The sequence below is a fragment of the Drosophila yakuba genome, chromosome 3L (assembly GCF_016746365.2).
Source record: "Drosophila yakuba strain Tai18E2 chromosome 3L, Prin_Dyak_Tai18E2_2.1, whole genome shotgun sequence".
Taxonomy (NCBI): Eukaryota; Metazoa; Arthropoda; class Insecta; order Diptera; family Drosophilidae; genus Drosophila; species Drosophila yakuba.
Genome location: NC_052529.2, coordinates 17,630,124 through 17,654,732, shown reverse-complemented (window position 1 = coordinate 17,654,732; position 24,609 = coordinate 17,630,124). Strand labels below are relative to the sequence as shown.

Sequence of the window (24,609 nt, the reverse complement as noted above, 5' to 3'; positions counted from 1 at the left end):
CACGCCCACATTCCGGCCAACACTTTCGCCCTTGCGACTTGCTTATCCAAGTTTACGAAATAGATTTTTAATGCTCTTCTGGGCTGCAGAGAAAGGAGAATCCGGCAACAGATGCCCCGGGCTTCCTGAGTTCCTTGGCTGCCATGTAACTACTGCCTGTTGTTGATTCTATTGATAATTACACGACGCTTTGTTATGGATTGCTGTAGTCCACATTCCCCGGGGCATTCCACTTCCTCCTGCTGCTAACGAACTTTTTACATGCCACGCCGGCTCAACTCTTAACTCTCAACTCTCGGCTAAAATTGCAGCTTATCGGGCAGCCCACTGAGACGAAGGCGATGGCTGCCACTTTGGCCACCACCCACTGCAGCTATTTGCTTTTAATTTCACCCGGGACAGGGCTAACAAACGAGCTGCCGTCGCCCGGCTGACCCAAATAAACTCAACAGTTACTTAAACTTCCACCCAAAGTCGCAGCGTGAATATTCACAAAAAGTCAACCCAGAAGGAAAGTGTGGAAGGAAAGCACTCGAAACGGTGGGAGTACTAGACCAGTACTTCGACCCTTTGCTATCTATTATTTTGGGACCTTTCAACAGGCTGAAGAACCAGTTAAACTGGGTGCAAAGTACCCACAATTGTGGCGTAGATTACTCTCTATGCATACCTTTTATTCTCTGAAAATGTGTTTGGTTTATTGCAATAATTTAACATAATATCAAAGATAATGTGCCATATAGCAAATCCTTGTTTTGATAAAAATAGATACATTACTTTTACTGAGATATATAAAGTTAAAAGTCTGTAATCCTGCTGTTCAATATTTTTGAAAATAATCCTACTTGAAGCAGCACATCCTGATATACCTTGGGCAACACGAACTTTTGATGCCGGGGTATCCGAGCAGAAACAAATTGCTCAAGTGTTGAAGTGAGTGCAGCTGAATCAACAGCAACAAAATATTGTTGTGGGGCACTTATCAGTGGGCGGAGTGGGCGGAGTGGGTGGCGTGGGTGTGGCTCCCACTCGGTGGGCCATAATCGATTGGGCGGGCTATCTGAGAGAGGGGATGGGTGCTGCAAGGGGGGGTCGGCAAGCACTCGTAAGTTACCAATAACTTGACGCCTTCAGTTAACCACAAGTCGCATGCAAAATACTGTGTGTGTAGGGCAATTACAACGATTAAGACCACAATGGAGAGGCGCACCCTCGAGCCGATGGTCGAAGGACTCAAAAGGACGAAGGACAACCGCAGAGCGGCGACTCTTGTGGACTTTCGAGTGTCTTTATGGGCGGTGCTTCACACAATACAACTTCTGGTCGGTCACAACAAGTTGGCTTTAATTGTGCCACACTGCTTTTATTGGCCAGAGTTTTTGGGAATGTAGGATGCTCCCTCTTTCACTAGCCATTATTCACAGCTGTCGCCGGAAGTTGCTCCAACTGGCCGAAACGAACGAAACTGGATTTTCAATGGATTGAATTGGATTTGCCGGCAGAATGAAATTGAATTTACCGTGGGAATGGCAGCAAAATGAATTGAATCGAAGGGGATTTCCCATGCCTCGACCACAAAACGCCCAAGACAATGGACACTTTTGAAGTGTCAACAGATGACAGAGGACAAAGACGCAGGATCGATTAATCTCAGCTAGAAGATTAAATAGCACTCACCCGGGAATCCCGCCACTCTCCATGTGGTTGGCCAGCGTGACGTCATTGGACCAAACGTCGAACTGCCACTTGACCAGGCCCAAAACGCCGCAGTGCACCCGGCCCGTATGGATGCCCACTCGCATGTTCACATTGACGGCCATCACCTCGCGAACCAGGCTGCAAATGAAAAGGGAACAGAACGCCAAAATGCTTTGTTTTATTTTGTATATAAGCACAGATATTACATAGGCATTGGAAGCAACAAATTATATTTATGGCAGTTGGTAAAGTGACAATGTCCAACAGAGGAATGTCCTCTGAATGAGGAGTGTGAGGAAGGAAACTCCTTCTCGATTCTCGATTTCCCTCATGCAGCCACAACAAAGCCGCAAAGCAGCAGTTGCCTTTGTGTTTCTGTTTGCTGACACGGATACTCACGCGATGGCGTCAATCATATCGAGTCCCATTTCCACGGCACAATGGGCGTGATCCGGACGGGGTTCCGGGAGTCCGGAGACGCAGTAGTAGCAATCGCCCAGCAGCTTAATGCGCAGACAATGATGCTCCGCAGCCAATCGATCAAAGCTGCAATGGAAGTGGAGAAGTGAAAACGCAGAAGTTGGAAAATGGACAGGAAAATCGCCACAGGAGCTGTAAGTCTATACAATGAGCAACGACCATCATCTCAGCTCAGTTTTTCCTGACACAAAAGAAAAGAAATGAAAAGTAAAGGGCCCAACTTAATCCACTTATCCACTTAATAGCCAAGCTTTTGTTTCGAGGTATTAACAACTTTAAATTAATTAAACGCTGAATAATTTGATTAAATTTCCCCCAAAGAGACCCACAACTTACTTTTGCAACCACAGTCATCAAATATTCTGCTGAAAACTAATATTCTTAAGAGGTCGACGAGAATAACCGAATATAGCCCCCTTTCCCAAATTCTTAAATTTTATCTGTTTCTCAACCATAAAAGCAGCTTGTTACTAGTGCCTAAGCTCGGTTACAAAGAGGTCAGCAGGTTTATTTGTTTGCCCCAAGGTCAGTTTTCCCTCGTTCATTTGGAGCAATTAATACAGCCGCAGGCTCTGTCTGGGTTTCGATTTCATGAATAAGAAAAGGACTCAGACAGATGGACGTGCACTAAGAAAAATGTTAGAATTGGATGGGTTTACTTTAGATTCGTTCGTGGTAAAACCCTTTTAGATTCACGCCGCCCGTTTGCCAGTTTCTTTTTCGAGTTTCAGTACTTGGGTATATGTTTCATGAAATCAGAAGTCTAAGCAGTCAGTCAGTAATGTAGTGTAATGTAACTAATATTTTAATATACTTTTTTTTAAAGCTCCTAAGTGTCTCCATTTTTGGTAAGTGCACGAATTGTTTGCCATTAATTATGACCACAAATTCTGGCCGTCCCAGTGGTCCATTCAGCTGGCACATGCAACATCGCATCCACTACGCATCCGAATCCGAATCCGAATCCGAATACTCACCGGGCAAAGAGCTCGTTCAGCAGACGCACCAGTTCCTCGGCGGTGCACTGATCCGAGAGGCTGGTGAAACCGCAGATGTCCGCAAAAAGGATGCTGGAAGAGGAAAAAAGGAATTGTGAGTTCACGCAATGGCTATACCAAGAAAAGCGAAATGCCACACGGATAGTTTTTGATTTTAGAAGCATAGCTGACCAGCATTTTTAGCCACAACCAGAGGTTTTTTGGTGGTGGGACTTACTTTTCTTTCCTTATTTAAAACGAAATCCGAAAATTAAAACGAAAATTAAGTTAAAAGGTATCTGGCAGTTTAACAATATTGCATTTCAAAACAGACTGGTCTTTCCCACTTGAACCATATTTAAATCAAGTCACTTTACCAATACCAACTTTATTTTCAGCCCTTTCTGTTTTATTCAATATTTTCTTTAATAATGCTGGTAAGACTTCCATAGGAGTCTCTACTCCTTTAAGGAGATTTGCATATATTTTCCCCCTGTCTATTCTATCTCAGTTAACTTCCGCCTTCAGGAACATTTTTTCCCCTTTATTTAAGACTGAATTATGTGTCGGTTATTTATTCCCCGAAATCTAACAATGTTAAATCCCTTTCACGTTACTCTTGGCCTATGCAACATGGCCATGTGTTGACAGAGCCACGTTAGCACAGCCACTTGTTCTGTTTCTTTATTTTGCTGATTTTACGACTCGTAACTGAGAAGGGCTTAGTCGGCTCAGCGCGTAATTTAATACAAAATGGGCTGGGAAAAGTTTGGGAGGGTAAACAAGAGGAAAAGTAACAATGGCAGCCCGAGGCGAAAGTTGGAAGAGTAATGCTCTTTATTTTGCAGGGAATAACTTATTGTTAAAGTTATTTGGTTGTTATTGCCAGCATAACGATGTTTTAGTTACACAAAAGTTTATAAAAAATATTCAAAAACCCAGGGATTTCTGACCAATGTAAATATGATTTTACGCACATCGACAAATAACAGTTATAAATTTATGAACTATGCACTTCTAGTCATATTCCTTGAAAAAAATGACTACCTGAATACGTTCTAGGTATCTTTTCCTATTTCCCCAGCAGTTTTTCGCATTTTCCCCCTGACGACTTCGACTAGAAATCCCAGCAACCCATTGTAAAGGGAAGCGGAGAAAAGGCGACAGACAAAGGACATTTCTGACTCAAACAGGTGCGCCTCAAAGTATGCTTTATTATGCTCGCTTGACTGCTGAATGCGTGTGTCGTTTGTGTGTGTGTGTGTGTGTGTGTGCTTTGCATATGTGTGCGTGGCGCTGTGCACTTGGCTTTATCTCCTTTTTGGCTTTGCATACAAATTCATTGCTCGCGTTACACGCTCAGACATTCAGAGACTCTCAGCCAAACAATTTATTGACTTTGCATGCAAATATATTCGCCCACGCCACACTCTTCCCCTTCAGGTCCACTCACCTGACGTTCTCGTGCCGCTGGATGTATATCTTATGGAACTGTGTGTCACGTGGCTGGCCCGCAATGTCGTCCTTCATCTCCATGGCCACATGACGCGGCAGCACCGACAGCAACAAGCGTTCCTGCAACAAATGGATATGTTTTAATACCTCATATATCTCACCATTTCGAAATCCCATTTCAAATGAACTCTCGTTTGAGATCGGCATGCATAAATCAACTTGCATACTCTTTAAAAATGACGTGCATTTAAACTATTTCATTGATATTTAACAAGAAAGGATATTTGGGGGATTCATAAAAATGTTCAGTTAAGAGCAGAGCTCTTAAATGTTTCCAAGCTTTTCATTTTCGCCTTCTCTGTTCTGGTTTTTAGTCCTGTTTTAGCCATCAAAAGACATCTCCTCACTGGGGCACCTCTCTACATGGAGCACCATTTCGTTGTTATGCTCAAGATAAAAGACCACCGAAATGTGAAGGAGCAGTGGGTTATTGCGAGGAGCATGGGATGGGTTGGATCTGTGCCCCGCTGCTACCACCCAGTCAGCATTCCGTTTGATGCAAACAATTCGTGCGAAATTTGCCCAGAGTTCATTATTTCACCTTTCGGCTTGGTCTTTCATGTTCCACACCCACATGCCAATAAAACACCTGCAGATTTCACTTTGTCGACAGCTCCTGGGCTTCCCCAGTTAGCCAACTCAAAATGAATGACGTGAAGTGGGGCTAGCATCTTCTTAAGAATTTAGCTTAAAGTACCAGATGATAAATACAAATAATACTTATTGAAAATCAAGTCGCATTATAAAACGCAATAATGAAACATGGTCTAGGAGTATAATAAATTAAAATAGCCACTCACCTGCTGTTGATTCTCGCGCTGAGTCCTCAGCCTGGCCTCGATGCACTGCCGCGTCTCGATGAACGCCTTTCGCTGGGCCTTCTCCTTGGGCCAGTGGGTGTAGACGCCGGTGAGGTTGGCCAGGAGGAGGGCCACCAAAGTGCAGAGGAGCTGCGGGCGAAGATTGGAGCATTAATGACATTACGAGCCATAAATACGGGGAAACAACACTTAGGCGGCTGGTGGTGGAGGTGGAGCAGCCTCCACATTCTCGATTTCATTCAATTTAGCGCCAATTTAATTTCATTCCGTTCATGTTTACTCCCAGGCCCTTGGACACGTGCCACTCTTAGCTGCTGTTTTCCTCCCTGATTTTCCCGCTCCTCGCTGTGTAAAGACTGCCAATTAAAGCTAGATGTCCTCCCCACTCGCCCCTTTATTGCGCAGTATTTCAATTTTATTATTCGCTAAATCAATTTGCATTTGCGGCTCAGTGAAAGTGCCAAACCTGTTGATAGATGGCTACATGCTTCATTTGATACATAAACAATGAAATCGCATTAAGTTGTGTGACACCCCAGAGCAAATGTTTTCTTTCAAACTAGAAGCTAAGTAAAATATCCAATACCTATTGCATTAAATCAAAATACATATAACTTATTAAAAATGTATTAAATATAAGAGAACACCCAAGTCTTTTTACATTCGAAATAAATGTTATAATCCAATATCCCAATCCACCGCCTCAATCGAGCCAATTTTCTGATATCCCACACATTGTGTAATTAAGCTAGCAATTAAATGTGATATCATTCGAGCACCCAGCAATTCAGCAACTCGAAGAGCACATGTGTCCTCCCACTCCCACTCGCAATGGCACTCACCTCGCCCCAGTGGATGAATTGGACCGCCTCATCCTGCATCGCGGTGAGCCTCAGGCAGGTGTACAGATGGACGACGCTCAGGAGGATTCCTCCGATCAGAGCCTCCCGGAGGCGGAGGGGCAGCATCGTGTAGGTCATGTAGATGAGCACGATGCAGCAGGCGCTGCCGTTGAAGGATTTGCTGCCGGAGGAAATCGGACACGAGAAGAGCGATTAGGACTCTGGAGCACAGGTGCGGTTGTTTGCTCAGCATGATTCCCAGTTCTCGCAATTAGCGAGCCGTGAATGATTAATTTTGCCGAGCCAGCAACAGCTGCCGTGCACTGAGAAAAATTAATGGGTCTCTGCTGACAAATAATACCTGGTAATAGACTTCTACAATGGTCGCTATACTATGCTAGGAACTTAAAACTTATGCTAAGTAACGGGAAAACTAAATACACATAAAAGAATTGTAATAAGAAACTTAGTAAATTTAATCAGCACTTTAAGGTACATAAATTAATGTATATCAACATCGATTCCAAAGCAAACATATAATAGCTTGAATGATTGATTGCTGTTATAGAATAATGTGCTCAACTAACCAACGATTTTAGTAGTGGGCTTGTTAGCAATGGAACTCGTATACCAACCTGGGTTGCATGGCATAGCTGACGGCGACCTCGATGGCCAGGAAGGTGCCCAGAATGACGTAGGACACGAGCACCAGGAAGATCTCGTTCATGGCCGGCTTGGAGAGGATGCACAGCAGGACTGTAGGCAAACACAAAGGGATTAGCGGCCGAAGTCAGAAGTCACGCGGTGCAAGTCAACTCACAGGCGTAGACAATCCCGCAGATTAGCATGACAATGAGGAAGACCAGCACGGACTCGTCCACCTGCATCAGGATCAGGGAGACGAGGTGGCCGTAGCCCAGGGGTGGGTCTGAATTATCGGGTGCAGCTCCGGCGTTTGACGATGTGTTTAACACTTCATCACGTTCCGCTTGTGAAATTTGATTGTAGTCGCGGACACGCGGCGTATACGTAATGTGTTTACTGCCCTTACTGCCAGCACTCCGCCCCTCATCAACGTCATCAACATCATCATCGGGAGCAACTGTGTACACATCGGCATCATTGGGGGCAGAGTCAACAATCAGCTGGGGCCGGATCCCTTCACCCTTCACCAGCCCAATGTCCTGCAGGCTCCGCTTCTCCCGCATCCTGTATCTGCAATAAGGTCCGAAATTTCATTTCACTCGCATGAAACACTTGATGAAACTGTCTGCTTTGTGTTTGGCCAACTATCCGTCTTGCCAAATGCCGGCATTTATGGCCAGCATAAATATTTGTGGCAAAATAAATCTAAATGTAAATGGAAGGCAGGCAAAATGAATTCGAGCAGTCAGTTAGCACACAAGCTATTGATTTGGGAATTGTCTTGTGTGTTCTTGCAAGAGTTATTTCTTTATCCGCTGATATCTTATGGCTGCCACAATACTGTAAGGATATGATTTTGTTGACAAATATTTGTGGGGAAACAAATGGCAATAGGTGCTAAAGAATATCAAATGGAAATTTGTGTTTTTTCGAACAACTTGTTGAGCACAGAAATTCGTTTATTCTTTCTTGTAGCACTAGTTTTATCCATTATTCGTTTAAATTTCAAGAAAAGTATAACCTTATTTTAAAGACTTAAATTCTCTCGAGCTTTATGCTATTTTAGACAAACTTTTTCTTCTATAAAGTTGTTAAAGTCTATAGATATTGAGAGAATCTCTTATTGAGAATCTGTCTTATCTTAATTTGTATTGTTTATTAGTATCTATGCAGAGTACCTCAGAAAAGTTCAAATTACGAAATTGTACTTCTATACAGAAATACTTTTGGCTTTTTAATTGCTTGCTGAACAATTAAAATGATTGCCCATCAGAGTGTTTTTATATTCAACAATAAACTTGGGATTTCAAGTAAGGCATTGTCATGAATTTGTAATGATTTCCCTCCACTATTTTGATTTTATAATAGTTTATGAATTTCTATTGTGTGACGTTTTCTGGATTTTCCTGAAATTATATTCCAGTATGCCTTTAAATTAAACTTTAGCTGAATTTTTCGCCCTCGATTAAAGCCTCGTCATGGATTTCCTTCGATGAATTGTGGCTTCTCCCTCGGCTAAAATTACTTTTCGTGGAGCTTAACTTGGTTCGGTCCTCCAGCCCGCTTTAAATTCAATTTGAGCCTACTTTGGACACATTTATGGGCTCAGCTCTTTTCGGACAGCCCAGAGTTGTTTCATTGAATTTCAGGAGACCACACGGAGTAAAACCTCAAATGCGAGCTGTGCAAAAATGGAATCGCCTTTCGGGAAAAGCACCTTGTCGACCCGGTGACCTGTCAAAACTTGCCTCTTATTCACTTTCATCTATATTACAGTCTCGAATTTCACCTGTGATGGTGATAAGATTGGTGATTTGTAGCTACAGCAAGGATGCTGTATATAAATTACTAGACGAGCAATTAAAGTTTAAAAGAAAAATGTTCCAAAAATATGCACAGTTAAATATGCATAGGTATGAAACAAATTCACAAGAAATTCATATAAATTAATATGTTTAAGTGAGTTATATGACAATTTTTTTGAGAAAATAAGCTAATTTGTACTATAAGTAGTTGGCATACCTGGTGCGGTGCTGTTGGTGGGACTTGTGTTTGTATCGGTGTTTGTGGAGGCGTCGATAATGTTTGCGCTTCTGGCGGCGCCACACCAGCCCCCCTCCCTCCAGCTGCCCATTATGGTCCGCTTCGAAATCGTCGAGGTTGCGGTTATGGGCGGATTTCAGTTCCCCGCCTCCCGCCGCGTCGCCCGCCCAGCTGTCATTGGAAGCGAGAGCCAGGAGCGGGATGGAGCTGAGCCGGGCCATTTGATCCGATGATGCCACCGGTGGTGGAGGCTTCACTGCGGTGGTCGTCAAGTTGCCCACGGTCGCATTTGCGTCCAGTCCGATTTCGCTGATTTCCAGCAGCAGCGCGGTGCTGCGTCGCAACTGCAGCGTGGTGAAGACCAATTGTGTGCAGGACAGGGCCAGAATGAGGGCCAAAAGCAGGGCCAAAATGTGCGTCGTGTTGCTCTGATTCATACGCAGAAAATACCGCTGATACAGCATTTCCACCTGATTGCAAAAGGGAAATGAACGCACTTAGAGAATGGGCTTTCAGAAAGTGCCAAATATTTATCTTAAAAAGTGTATATATAAGTTCATTTCTTGTAACATAATTACGAGGAATACAACACACAGTGCAGAATCCTCTATGCAAAATATATACTTTAGATTTGGAGTCTTTGGGGATAAATCACCAATTTTTGGGAATGAATTGCTGCTGTTACTAGAAGAAATGTTGGGCACGCTAAGTAGCAAAGTGAACAAAAAAGTTTGCCCGAGAACGATGGCGGTTGAGGAGAACTTTGAACTTGTTTGCAAAACGATTTCACGGAAAGCTGGAAGCGTAAGTAGCTTACCTGGAGATTCTTGAACTGGTGGGTGGAGCAGAGGCGCAGGATGATGCGGTTCAAACGGAACCAGAACGAAATGCTGGGGCTCACAGGACCATTGGCAGTTCCGCCTCCTCCGCCGCTCGACATCGGATTGTTGGCCTCCAAGTTGCTGGCATCGCCTGAAAGCAGAGTACATGTGTTCTGTTGTGGTAAGGATATCCTGCCAAGGCCTATAAGGCAATGCCCCACTCACAGAAGCCAAATTAATTAGTGCCTAGCCAAAAAGTTAACCAAACTTGAGGCTTAACTGAAATGTAGCTGCAATTAGCCCGACAAAATGACTGCAAATTGCAAGCTGAATTTGCAAGTCCAATCACAGCTGTTGCATTTTCACATTCGAGTTACCTTACAAATGGGAAAACGCATTGCAAGAGATTAAAATTATGTAAATTGTAGTTATAAATCTGGCACAGCATGAAATTGGATAGTTTTGTATTCGCCAGAGAGTTTTGATTCTGAATGAGGCAGCAAATGCCACATTATTGTTCAGTGAACTGGTTTTGTACGTGGAAACTTGTTAAACGCTCGATGAAAAAATGTATGTAAATAAGAACGTAATAAAATAAATGCATTTTAGACATTTAAACTGACAGACTAATTGAAAAGCCATCTAATAAACTTCAACACTAATAATGCTTCTTTTATGAGCATATTAAAAAGACTCTTTGTAAATAAAACGAACACAAATAAAATACTAATTAAAATCATGAATAAATCAGCTTTCTAAGCCTGACCAGTTAAATTATTAGCTCTTTATTCGGATAATTAACTGTGATTTGCGGCCTACATATCAACATTCAAAGTAGTGTGAAATTATTTACATATTGTTTTTTATGCATACTTTTCTTTAAAGATTTCTTTTAAATATTTCTGGAAATGTGCTATTTATGAATATATGCATTACAGCGTTCGTAACTACTACTACATTAACGATAGAGAATAAGATAAGGATTAGGAATAAATATAACCTATAGGTTCGGAAACGCTTCCTTCTTCCTTCTAGTATACACTTTTACTCTACGATTGACGGGTATAAGTATGTTATGATATTTTATATATATTATTTTGGGTGACGAAACCCAACGGAGACAGAAGGACCCACAGCCACATCCAATCGCCCCACAAACCTAATCCTCGGGCTATTGTGACAATTCAAGTACAATTTATTCGCTTAACATGTTATACACATTTTCGATTTGCCAGCTATTGTGTGAGTGGCACATCAGCGTCGGTGCTCCTGACATTTTCCCTTCTGAGAATGGAAGCCTTGATTTCGAATGCAGCACACAATGCCATAAAATATTTTGTTGTAAAATGGAGAACATCAGCCAAATCGACATATTAAAATCATTCAACTGTCCCGTCTCCTGACCACAATGCAAAAAAATAATAACAAAAAACGTAACCACAACAAGGCGGGAAAGGCATGAATGGGATCTAGGAGTATGTTTTTATATGCATCAATAAATAAATGCCAAACGTGACTATGTAAATTTCCATAGATTTGTACCCAGCCAGCCACATACAGATTTCTATGGAAGCCAAGGAAAACCAAAGGCTGACTTGGTTTCTTTCGCAGGAAATACAAACTAAAATAAATCTAGGCGGTGGGCGGATGGAGGCTAGTGATATAGATGCCTGGCATCCAAGGCAACCTTGAAGGGGGAAAATGGCGATATGTGAGTGAAATGCCAATGACGAGGAAACGTGAGACGAGAGTGAAAAAAGAGACGAGACTGCGAAATAGCCTCGTCAAATTCAATATGACAATGACAATCAACTTGTGACATTTTGAGCGCTGTGGCCAGGGGAAAAAATGTGCTCCGCTTTTCTCCCTACAAAAGGGGGGCATGTGTGCATGCTGGTATTTTTATTGACCCTCAGTGGCTCCTGTTACGAGAGGTAAGCGCCTTCCTATTACCCAAGATTTCCCCCCTTCGCAGCCATACGAGCCATTCATCTTACCTGGCTGCAACAGCTGCGTCTCGTCACGTTGGTAGATCATGGGGCTGTGGCAGGTGGAGCTGGAGTTGGTGGAGTCCATGGATTCGTCAATGTTGCAGCGCGTAATTCCAGCCTTGGGGCACAGAATGAGAGTAATGAAATTATTATAGCTGACAGGTATGGAATCTCATTTAGGCTTTTCAATTAAATGTAAATAAAATGCAAATTCTTGTATAAATTAAACAAAAATGTAGTAAGTGCGTTTTAATTGCAAATATTTGTGATAGAAAGCAATTTAACAAATAATAGTACACATGGAAAAGTTATTCCAATTTTTTTATTCCCACTAGTAGTACGATTTGAAGGAATGGTGTTTATGAATTACATATAAACTCATAAAAGCAGGCATTGTTGCTTCCATTTAAATATAAGTGCCTAATAATAATAAACAATCAGTAGGTATGCTCGCATTCTTTTCTCTGCATTAAAAATTCATTTGGCCTCTGAAAGTATGCTATGATTTTTTGTGTGGTCCGCAAACAATTGAACTAAACGTTTTGCCCACTCATGCACACTCTCACCCACACACACACACACACGCACACTAGCACAGCCGAACGCACACTGCGGCAAGTGTGTTTGGATCCCCGCGGCGTTTTTAAGCAAATTGCCGCCCATTTGAATGCCAGAAATGCTTTTTTGTAGCTCCTCTCTCTTTTTTTTTGCCTTTTCAATTTGCTAAACTTTGTCAATTGACTCTTGACAGCGAAGGCAAATAAAAATACACACACACACACACGCGCGCAGACGTGTGCAGCTGTTAAGTGGCCCCCTGTGCATGTCAGCTTAGCCATGCAAGTGTGTGGCTGTGTGGGTGTCTGCCTGCAAGTGTGTGGGTGAGTTCCCAGACGTGGCTTGTTAGTTGGCCTTACAACAGGTTTGTGTGGAGCAAGGAATCTAAAACTATAAAGTAGTAAAAGTTATAAAAAAGATACATTGACTTCGCTTCTATTGGAAAATAAACATTGTAAGCCATCAGGAATAAAATAAACTTATTACTTATTGCATAAAACTAAGTTCTTGTAAAATAACAATTAAATGCCTAACAAAATAGCTAAGAATAAAGTATGCACTCATTATATTCAAAAGAAACAAAAAGAAGGGGATTAAAGCTTCCAACCAACACCAAATATAACATTTGATTTTATACATTTTGTTTGACTATAAAACCAACATTAAATTCTATTATAAAGACACTTAAACCCCAGGGTAGCTGAAATTAATGAAACACAAAATGTAATTAAAACAAACGTGTGATGGAAAAAATTAAACTGTTTTCAATTAGCCGCAGGGCAGCTCCTCCGAGCCAAGTTTCGGCATCGATTGCGATGAAACAATAAATTTAGTTAAAGCAAAATGTTGTGACACGCAGTCGTTTTGGTTGTGCCAAGATTGTTTGACTTTAAATGAATTTCCCAGGGCGACTGGTTCGTGTTCGTCCCTTCTCAATGCCCATTAGCAAACTGAGCCCTCGATGAAATTGTATTCAAATTCAGCTCGGACCAGCTTATTTGCGGCACAATCGAATTAAATATTTATGTCCCACAACAGGTGAAAGGAAGATGGAGGGAAGCTGGCGATGTAGCCTGCCAGCGACGTTGTGTCCATTAGGCGGGCAAATTAATTGATTCCAGAACCCCCTCGAACTCACCGCAATCAAACTGCTGCTAACCACGGCCTTGCCTCCCTTGGCACTCGTATTGAAATGTTCGATCACCTCCCAGTTGGACTTCTTGGGCGTCGACGGCTGCGTCTGGGTCTGCGGCGAGCCCGCTCCGGAGGAGGCTCCTCCACCGCCGCCCCTTCCCTCCTGGCCGGGCACATGAAGCTCCATGGACGCCTGGTGGCTGCCACTTCCTCCTACTCCGCCGCCGCCTCCTCCTCCTCCGCTTCCCGCCTGACGCAACGAGGCCGAGCGGCTGAAGAACTTTCTGTGTTTGCTCTCCTGCGAGGAAATATGTAAAATGGTCAGTACACCGATGAAAGGAGAATGTAATGTCGAGAGTGGCCTTGCAAAGTAACAGCATATAGCAGGAAAATATTTAAACCTCAATGTTCAGTCAGCAAATATTAACGTTTAATCTGAAGGTTATTAAAGGGATAAGAAGAGGTATGCAAATAATAATAATTATAAAATTTGGTTGAAGCTACCGACAGTTTAAACTATCTTTGCCATTTATACTTGAAATTATATAACAAATTTGATAATAAAAACCCACATACAGGGATTATTTTTAATACGAAATCTGACTTGCAAAATGACAACCTTTTAAATTTAAATTAAATTACATGAATTCACAATCTTAAGTAGATTACACCAATTCCCCAAGTGCGTTGGCAAAGGTCTTCCCTTTTCCCCAGAGAACTATTACGCAATGATTTTGTGAGTGAGTGCTGGGGTCAATTAGCTCACCTCCTTGCTGCTGGCCAGGCTCGAAGTGCCAGATCCTCCAGGACCTCCGGCTGCCCCTCCATGTCGCATTCCCCGGAGGGAGAGGCGCTTGGACCACTCCCGCTTCTGGCTCTCCGACGACAGCGAGCGAAAGATGTGGGTGGCACCACCAGCCACTCCACCAGATCCCGCTCCTGGCGCTCCGCTCATCTGGGTGCTTCGATCCTCTTGCGCTGAAAGGAAATTGATTTTCATTTTACATGCTAAAGGAGGCAGTGCGCTAATTTCTAAACAAATTGCCAATTTTTGCGCTCGACAGCGACAGAAAATGGCATTAAAACAATAAATTCGATTTTGCACAGGCGAAAGCAGGGAAGGCAAACCCCAAAACAAAGCAACTCAAACAGAGAAACAGCGACTGCCGCCCCCGCAAAAAGCATCGCAAACTGACGCCGCCAATAAATATATCGTATCTACTTTTCGGATTCCCCCAGCGCCCACTTTTCCTCAATATGTACGAATATATACAAATATATATGGGCTTATAGGGCCTTTTTTGGTTTTTGTTTTTGGGTGCCGGCCCACTTAAGTCTCACGAAATGCTCGCCAGACACGCAAGGTCCTATCAAAACAGAAGTCGCGAAAGAGACGGGGCGACTCGCACAGAAAGAGACGGATAGACCCCCAACGAGTAAAACTTCAGATTGTTTGTTGAATTTTCGAAAGAAACAAGGAATTTATCTGCGATCAAGCCAAGTTTTAATACCCTTTTAAAGTCGTAAAGTTGTGCAGATTATCTAAGAAATACTGCAGATGAGCTGCGGGAATGAAAGCAGAGATTATCTTGCATTTATGGCGTGCTAAAGAAACGAGATAGCAGTAAAATACCAGAGATGCATCGCTATGAGAAGAATCTCTAATTTTAGAGCTTATTACTGCCACGTGAAGCACCCAAGCCCTCTAAATAGTCAAACTGCCCGATTTCATTAGCATTCCAAGCCAAACTGTGCCACAGACAACAGCAAAACAAAAGCGGGGTGAAAACCCGGGCGGGAAAGCGGAAATAAAAGGAAAGCGAGCAGTGGGGTGGGGAAAACTTCCATTGTGGAAAGTCTTAAGCCAGGCGCAGGTCGTTCGCCGCTTTCTCGGCTCTTCATCGTCTCGTCTTCATCAGCGCCACATTTCGCATTTTGCCTTTTGTCGGCTTTTGTTTTTAGCCAGAGGCGGCGTTGAAAACTTGGCCAGTGCCAGGCAGAGGCAGAGGGGGCGTGGCTAACCCGAAAAAAAAGAGGCGAAGGGGGAGAGGGGTGAGCACAAGTGCCTGGCCAGCGGCATAAATATGTCAAAAACACAGCGCGCCGCGTGCTGTAAACAAATTGTTTTGCTGTTGCCAAAAAATATATGAAATATTTCACCAAAAAACGTAGTGAAAGAATATTAAAAAAATAATGCCAAAGAGTTCCCGCAAAAATACGAACCTATCGAGTAACACAACAAGCAATAGTCGAAATTCACTTAAGGAATTCTTAGGAAATTCTTATGAATAACTTCGCACAATTTGCCATTCAGAAATCTGTGTTTTGCTTTTAGTTCAACATTTTTGCCACCCGCCAAGTGGAAAATATTGGACGGAGAAAACCCCGGAGATTATCACATAAACTATAAGCAATATTTCTTAGTTCTGCCTTGAATAACATTTGTATTTTCCAATTTGTGCAATTCAACACGTAATTAACTCATTCTAGATCTTTGGCAACGACTCGAGACGGATACAAATATAAGTGATTATTAAAATAAAAACTGGAAAATAAAATTCTAGTGTTGTGCACGATATATGGCAGATAGCATGATCTGCAAAGCGAACTCCAATTAGAACTTTTTCCAAATCGTAAAACTAAAGAGACAACTTCTGAAAGTTGTCAACTTTTCTTCCGCTCCTAAACTAAAAAATCACGAGTTTCGCCAACTTTCCACTCGTATGCAAAATAGGCAATGGGAAAACTCAGCTTTAAAGGCAGGAAAAGCGATGGGGAAGGGGAAATCCCCGGAGACGTTACCCTGCCAATTGAAAAGTATCCTTGGTGAAAGCTCATAAATGTCGTCATCGTCTGTCATTCGACACTTATGGCTGCCTTCAGGAATCATTCATCCAATGGCTTAAGTCTTAAGCTATTTTGCATTTTCCTACGTGCCACTTGGACTTTTCCAAATCGAAGGAGACGTTGACAGAAGGCAATACACAATCGGATTTAATTGGCTTGAACTGTTTGGTCCTTTGGGGATAAAAGGCAACAGCTGAGAGCGCAATCAATCTAAATTAATAATTTCGGAATGCTAATCAGCCGATTAATCACAGGCACTCACAGAAATGGTCCAGCAACCTGCACAGTTTGCAAATCAGCAACAATCAATGTTCGCATTGGAATATATCTGTTATTATATCAACATATCTATGGAAGACTTCTAAAGCTTGTTATTCAAAAGCAGACATAAAAATCGTTATAACTTATTGTATGCAAATTCTTCGTATATATAGAACTTCCTACACTTCTACCTTGTTTGCATTTCTAATAAAACAGGAGCTCAGCTCTGAAAACTCGCACTAAATCAATGTCATCGCCCCCAAATCCCCTCCTCCTGAAATATTTGCACACCTCGCCAGGTAAATGGCATGCAAACAATTGTGACATGCAGGATATAATGGTATATCGCCTCGGTTATATTCGATTCGATTCCATTCAATTCGATTCAATCGATGCCGCAGACCGATGGCAATTCATTATCTTAATGGCGCTAATGGTCTGGCAAATATTGTGCCAGCAACAAAAACACACGATAAACTTTTGTGTCAGCTTCGAGCCAAAGAAAAATTAATAAAAACAAAGCACATTTGATTACCGAAGCAAAAACGCTACATGTGTAAATGGGGGAAAATAGAAGTACTGTAGAACTCGCTTGGAAGAGAGCTGTCCTGACTTTGGAATACCTGGTAAATAATCTTTGAATTTATTGAATGACAGATTTCCCAAATTTTAAAGATATATGTTTATTATATTTTTAAAGGGACTAAAGAATAGTATGAAAATGGCTAAGCATTCTAAAAGAATATGAAACGCTCTGTGCCTGATATGCACAACTATGAACTATGCTGAACTATGAAAAAGGCCCTAGATTCCCGAAAATACTGGATATATCCGCGGAGCAAAAAGAGACAGAAGGAGTGGGTGTGTGGGAGCTTTGTCTGGCATCTCTTTCACGCCACCTCATGCATATTCATTCATTAACCGGGCAACCGAACAGCTGCTGGCATTTGGCACCACCCCCTGGCCCACCCACCCTTTTAGACTCCCCCTAGCAGCACTTCGCCACCCACTCCCCAATTAACCCACCCGTGTTTTGGCCTCTAGGTAAGTTCTCTCTAAATATAGTTAGTGGAGCCAGCGTTCACGCACTAACACACGTGCGACCAACACTTACCCACTTACTCAAAAACACACGCCACGAATGCACTGAGAGAAATGTTTGTTGAATATACTAATAAACCTATAAGGAACGAGAAATGGATTTACTGTATTATAATTATAAATTAATTTGATCGATGTTTTACTTAACAAATTGAAGTAATCCTTTTTTTGTATTAAATACTTTTATGCTTGCTTTATTTATTATTTATTTTAACTTTTTCTTCTAGCAATTTTAAAAAGAAAAGCAAAATATGAAAAACTACAAAATTTACTGTTGAACTGAATGTTAAGGTGCCTCTTTTATATGAAACTACCTCTTTTCGTGCAGTGTAGTATATATATTTTTAGATACCGATAGATGTTAATGCTGCTATTGCTGCCTGCTGCCTGATGTTGTTCCCGATTTTTTGGTTCTGCTGCTTTTTTGTTTACGCATCGTCATCTTTGGGCGTTTTGTATAATGTTTGCATTTCATTTAACGCGCTGAGGTGTTTTGGGTAGGAAATTTGCATTGCCAAACGAATTCATTAGCCATTCCAAAAGGTGGGACATATGTACTACATACGAATTTTGATGCATGTTTTATCGGAGGTGAAAAGCCAAATATTATTTAACTTTCCTGATGAACCAATTTCCTAAGTTAAATTAAACATTACATACTCTATATATGAGGTACGTAATGAGTCCATTTGCATTGGGAAATATTACTTAATAGCGAATACTTATTCCCCTTAAAATGTTTTACTTGGGTTTTATGAGGCAAATACCAACATGTTTTTTGTGCTTCGTGGGTCTAATTAATGTTCTATATCATCAATTTCGTTTCATCTGAAATTACTCAGGCAAGCATTTATTTGACTTCTCGAATAATTCTGCCCAAGGTCTATCATCCCATCAATTAAAAAATGTTGTGTGGAGCAACCGAATAGAAAGGGAATTTTTCATACATTCAAACAACTTCAATGTGTGCGCTTGAAAACGATGGTCTAAAATAACATTCATAATTAATACGGCTAGTGCAGAAACCACAGAAACGAGCATAAATTTGTTTGGTTTATAAATTCGTTAAAACAAAGCCAAAGCCAAAAACCGAAAGCCAAAAAACCAAAGCCGAAGCCGAGGGAAAAGCCAAATGCCAGACAGAACCCACATATTTGTTGAATGAGTTGTGGCCAGAATATGCAAGAAATATTGAGGGCAATAAAACCGGTCAAGAGCATCGTAATAAAACTTGAACAAGAAGGCATTGGCCGAGGCCCAAAAGAGCGGCGGCTGGGAGGAAAATCGGAAAATGGGAAAGTTCACTGCCAATAGCCAGCAGCTGGCTAAGCGGAAAATGATTTCCAGCAGCTAAATGGGTAAACAAGATGGCAAAATGACTTACTAATTTGTGACATGATCCAAGTTAACCAAACCAAGCGAATGAATGCGACATCCTACCTGAGCCCAGATGCTATCTCCCTTCCACATCCGCCCTCTCGCTTCCTCCGCCTTTTTGTCTCAGTTTATAGCTTTAGTCCTTTCATTGTTGATGATGTGCATTGAGCAGTGAAGAGGAGCGTCAATAAAGAGGGCAGTGCTCAACCCGGAGTTACCCCGTATTCAGTAAGTTATTGATAACTTCATGATTTTCATACTGAAAAACAGACATATTCACTTTATAGTAGCAATAAAGATACTTTATTCTAAATTCCCATTTGAAAATGATTAATTTGCTAATTAATTATGTAATATTTGCATAATAGGTAAAATAGGATTTAAATTTAAAAATTGTGGAACAGCTACTTTTGTTCTCCCTTTAAACTTGTAGAGATTTGCAAAAGTTGTTTGCCAAGCAACTAAATGGATTAGTGTAAGCCCATCAGATTTTGAAAACAATTGGCGGAAAGTAACTGAGCCGTTTCCAAACCCCAAAATAGAACCAATATACCGGAGGCACCCGCTTTTTCCTGATCACTGGGTACATCGGCAACAAAGCAAAACAGTTTCCCCGGCCCGATTTTCCATCCTTCCTAGACGTTTTCTGTTTTGCCGTGTTTTGTTCGTCCGCTTTTCTTTTGCCCCGCCCCTCTGCCTTCCGCCTGCCGTTTGCTTTGTTTATTTTAAGTCCATTATCCGTTATCCTTTATGCGTTGCGCCCAGAGCCATGTGCTCGTGTGGCCCAGAGCTCACAGTTCCTGGCCAACTCTTGGCCCGGTGACTTTAGCCCTCTGCCATGCGGATGAGGCCTTAGTCACCAGTCACCGCCCTTTTGCATACTGAGCGGCGGTTTCACCAAAGGACCTCCATGTCCTGTCCCGCCGGCTTATTGCTCGTACGCCGACTGCAATTTCATTAAAGATATGCAGCCAGCAGGTTATGGCCCCTCTGGTCATCCGGCGCAGGGCACATTCCGAGGACCTCCGTGTCTCCGTGTCCTCCGAGTCACTGGGCAATGTCAAGTGGCGATTTGGCAGGCCGCCAGGACCCGGAAACCTTCGCCTTCGATTGAAGGACTCACCGGTGCATTAAATAGAAAGGTGTCTATGAAAGCTATTTATTCGATTATCGACAATTAGGTAAATGGTGGCCATATTTGCCAAAACAATTTATGGCTAGGAAATACATTCATTCTCATTATATTCAAAACATTCATAATACCCTCTGATCATTTTGTGATAAACTTTTTATTGAAGATGTTTTTATTGTTCATAACTGAATGATTTTTTTATTACTTAATTTTTTTTGAATTTGTTTACACCCGCTGTTTAACATCCTTATAAAAATTGAGATTTTTATTTATTAAATAACACTTCAAATGAATTTCCCACTTTCACGCTTTCTAATAACTCATTCTATGCAGCATATAGAATTTCTCAACGAATTCATTTTCGGCATTCTCTTTACAGTTCGCTAAACAATCACATGCACACTAAGTGCACCAGGTTCTGAATAGAGTCGAAAAATTTGCGAATCGGATTCCATTCGATTGCATTTCGATGCTCTCGAATGGTGCATAAATCACGAAGTTTATGATTGTTTATATGGCCGACATAAGAACACATTCTAGCGCATCTGACTGCGTTTGTGTGTTTATATCGAAAATATTGTGTGCATTTTCATGGACAATTGCTGAATAAACAGAAAATCGTGTTCGTTTCGATGCTCTCTTATATTTTGTTTAATTTGGCAGCCGGAAAAGCCGCAGCGAAACAATTTTTATGGAGTCAGGTGGCGAGTTTGAACCCGGAAAGGAGGAAATCTAGCTGTGATTTTTGGGAATTCGACAAACCAAAATGCCTAGTCATGGCCAAAGACAAGTAATTGAGTTGAACTTGAACTTTGTATTTTAGTAATTCAGTTGTCCTTGAAATCTGTATTTTATTTCTGTATCTCAGCAACGAAATGTGGCAAGTTCAAGGACTCTCACAGCTTTCATCTCATGTGTCAAAGGATGGCCTGTGAATTAAAGCAGAAAGCAGCTGGTCCACACTCTTGGATTAGAAAAAAGAAGCCGAACATATTGAACTGAGAGCTCAGACCCCATGGAATGGGGATCGGAGATTGGGGATTCGGGTATTTGGGTCTTCGCCTTGAAGTTTCCATCGAATTCGTGCGTGGACTACAAACAAAAGAGGATTTTCCTTGTACTAATCAGACACATTTCCAGGGTAAGGGAGTCCAGTGGTCTAAGGGTCGTAGGTCAGTGGGGAAGGGCAAGAAAATAACTCCATGAATAAATTAACACGCTCAGCAGCTGATTGGATTTGGCTTTTAAAGGATTCAGATATATGCTCTATGCCAGACGAATATTCAATGACTAATTAGCAATGGCACAAAGCGAGTATATCTGTAGATATGTGATACATTTATTGAGGCACTTACAGGCAGGAAATTATATATCCCATCGAGTGCAATATTCAGAAATATCAAAATATGTGAAACTAAATATTAATACATTTATGCAATCAATTTTCAGAATTTAAGTCTCGATATGAACTCAATTTGCCCATGTTTGAGTTTATAATTGGCTTAATGTTTGAAATACGAAAAATGTGATATTGTATTTATATTAATAATAAAGCACATATTTTTTATTTGAAATATTTCTAAAAGCTTTTTATACCATTTTAGACAACCTCAAGGAACAGTATCGAATAATTTGTCAAAGAAAATCTAATAAATTAGCGGCTAGTAAATGTGCTCAAAGCTTTGGACTAATAGCATTCGGGTTAATTAGAAATATGTTCACACAAATTGGACATAACATAGATTAGACGAAATTATATTCGATATGGAATTAAATGCCAGACAGGTTGGAGTTAGCCTTATGCTAAAGAAAATAATTGAAATGCTATCTACAATATTAAAGCACTTTTGCAACTTTCTCAGTCACTTTTAAGGAATTTACACTCTAAAAGGAATTTTAATTTGCGTTGAGCCATCGATTTCCTAAAACGTTTTCACATCACACCCACTTCGATTATAAATTCTTTGTAATCCACAAAGTTTTCTCTGCTTTCCCAGATAACTGAGACACCAGAGGAAAAACTTCCGAGGCCATCTTAGGCCGCACAGGACATTTAGTTGCTCAAAGTTTAAGCAGAACTTAGTCCACCTGCCGGCCAAAAAGCATATCTAGAGTCAGATGAGCCAGCATAAATCCTTGCTAAGACCAAGACCAGCCTACGAGACAAGAGATCATATAGCACACGGGCCACAGGAAGTCAGGGGGTCACCGGAAGTGCGGAACTTTGCCTCTGATGGGGCATAAACTTTTGTGTTTAACTAATTGCTGCCTCACACCGACTGCCTCACAGCGACGCGCCCAGCTGGAAAGCACATGCAATTTTCATCTGACACTAAACCGCACTACCTGCCTGTGGTTGGGTGCAAATTTAGTATCTCATTACGCATACTTAATAATTTACAAAAATATTCATATTACGCATACGCCTCGTACAACGGAAATGGAAATAAACCAATGCCAGCGTTGCACTACGAACCGCATGAGGTGGAAGACTACAGCCGAATAGTGGAAATGAACCAAAACTGAAGTTTAGTGGGGTTCGGTGGTGAGTTCGGTGGTTTAGTGTCCTGCAGGTTGAGGGAAACCCCATCTCTTTGCTTCCGAGCATGGCCGTGTGTGTGACGTTCAACATAATTAAATAATTAAGCGCTTAGAGTGGCAGACGGCTTGTGAATGAACTAAATCACAAAAGAGCAAGCGAATCGTAAAGACACCACCGGCCCACCTGCCCACCGGTCGGCTACTTAATGTTTTGGTTTTAATAAAAGAGCAAATCAGAATTTATTTCCTGCAATTTCGCATACATACCTTACAGGAGGAGATGTTTTCCTCCGACTTTTCCTGCCTCCGCCTGCTGATAATAACGCTGATGTTGATTAGGCTGATGATAATTTATTTGAGTATTTCGTATGCATTAAAGAACAACATCTGAAGATTTTTCACATTTTCTTTTCGTTTGTTTGGTTTTCCTTATTTCGCTTGGGTTAACTGCCAACTTCTGAACTTTAAAATGTGCGCATTTTTTACCGTCGGAATGGATGCATTCCAAATGAAATGCCCGTTTAAGGGAAAATGTTTGAAATAATTATTGCGAATTTAATTTTCTTTTCCCTCCCTTTCAACTGCACGCGACTTTTGTTTTTATTTATTTTTCGCAATGGAAAAAGGGTCTTGACAACATGAACCGTGTAAAAACTTTCCACACATGCGGAGGAAAAAAAAGGAATTCAATTTTAACTGATTTTTTAAAGACTTCTGCTGATTGTCGTTCTTTCTGATATTGTACAGTTGTTGACAGTTTGCTTTTTATGTATTCGTTGCGACCAAAAAAGTCTTTAAAGTGTGTAACCAAAAGACCCAATTCCAGAAATGGTAAGCAACTTGAATTAAGTTGACCGTTCATCTCATGTACTTTTTATTAAGGCGAGTTTATCTGGCTCCCATTTAATTCGACTGCGAACTCTTCAGTGTTTCTGAAATAACACGCGTGGGATTATTTCCAGGAACAGATCAAATATGCATTTTATTTCGACATTCGACTACCAATCGATTGTGCATACGAAAAATAGGTTTATCCTGGCCAAAAAGATGTGCCACTCACTCTTTTAAGTGAATTCAACAACTTTGAATCCAACACCCAAAAGCAATTAGTATAGAATAGTATATTGCTGAAGATTCGGCTCATTCCGAATTACGCATTTAAATGCGTAATTTGCAATAAAGACCAAACAAAGTGCTGAAGTAATTGGAGAAGCCGAACTCCAAATTGCCGCAAATCGAGCAAAACAATCAAAATAATTTGTTTACTTTATTACTTTGACCCAGTGCCTCAGAACTGTATGAATTTGACGGAAAAGGGTGTTGAATCGTGTTGAGACTGACACCAAATGGCTGGCAATTTGCATACGAAATAGGCAAATTGGCAAAACAGAAATTGGAGGTGGGAATACAGAGCCAACTGACATAGGTGAAATTGCATAAAAAGCCAAGAGTACAAATACCAAATCCTAGCCGAGCCGAGCAGAATGATTGAGAGGCAAAAAGACACGCCATTCAGTCATCAATAGGACATGCCCCGATATCAATCCCCCCAATCCCCTCACTGACTCCGCCATCAACTAAATCCCAATCAGTCGGCGAAAATCAAAGCGCAAATCAGCGCCCAGCGAAAGTCAAATTAGAAAAGCGGACGAACAGAAAAAAAGCGGAAAAACAACGAGAAGTATATTAAGCTTTGCCCTATCAAACCATAAAACACCCTTCTAAACTTTTTGGCCATTTCCAAACATTATAAAGTATCTTTCTACAACTAAAGTTAGGAATCACAGAACTAGTTTGCAGATAAACAAGAGAACTTTCGCTTGAA

At 41.4% G+C, this 24,609-nt stretch overlaps 1 protein-coding gene across 6 annotated transcripts in view; it reads right to left on the bottom strand.

Moving 5' to 3' along the window:
• Positions 1 to 24,609, bottom strand: part of LOC6534448 (adenylate cyclase type 6) — a 37,586-nt gene that overhangs the window by 10,407 nt on the left and 2,570 nt on the right. For 2 of the 6 annotated variants that reach the window (XM_015195153.3, XM_039374667.2), the window contains exons 2-15: positions 23,052 to 23,246; positions 14,292 to 14,503; positions 13,530 to 13,823; positions 11,840 to 11,951; positions 9,839 to 9,993; positions 9,001 to 9,491; positions 7,154 to 7,548; positions 6,969 to 7,089; positions 6,334 to 6,514; positions 5,471 to 5,620; positions 4,609 to 4,730; positions 3,156 to 3,248; positions 2,098 to 2,244; positions 1,678 to 1,836 (exon numbers count right to left, since the gene is read on the bottom strand). In XM_015195153.3, coding sequence (XP_015050639.1) covers positions 1,678 to 1,836; positions 2,098 to 2,244; positions 3,156 to 3,248; positions 4,609 to 4,730; positions 5,471 to 5,620; positions 6,334 to 6,514; positions 6,969 to 7,089; positions 7,154 to 7,548; positions 9,001 to 9,491; positions 9,839 to 9,993; positions 11,840 to 11,951; positions 13,530 to 13,823; positions 14,292 to 14,480 — 2,609 coding nt within the window. In that variant the 5' untranslated portion in view covers positions 14,481 to 14,503; positions 23,052 to 23,246. Of the gene's footprint in view, positions 1 to 1,677; positions 1,837 to 2,097; positions 2,245 to 3,155; positions 3,249 to 4,608; positions 4,731 to 5,470; positions 5,621 to 6,333; positions 6,515 to 6,968; positions 7,090 to 7,153; positions 7,549 to 9,000; positions 9,492 to 9,838; positions 9,994 to 11,839; positions 11,952 to 13,529; positions 13,824 to 14,291; positions 14,504 to 23,051; positions 23,283 to 24,609 lie in introns of those variants that run through there. The other 4 variants (XM_015195151.3, XM_015195152.3, XM_043207072.1 and 1 more) reach the window with 4 other exon arrangements.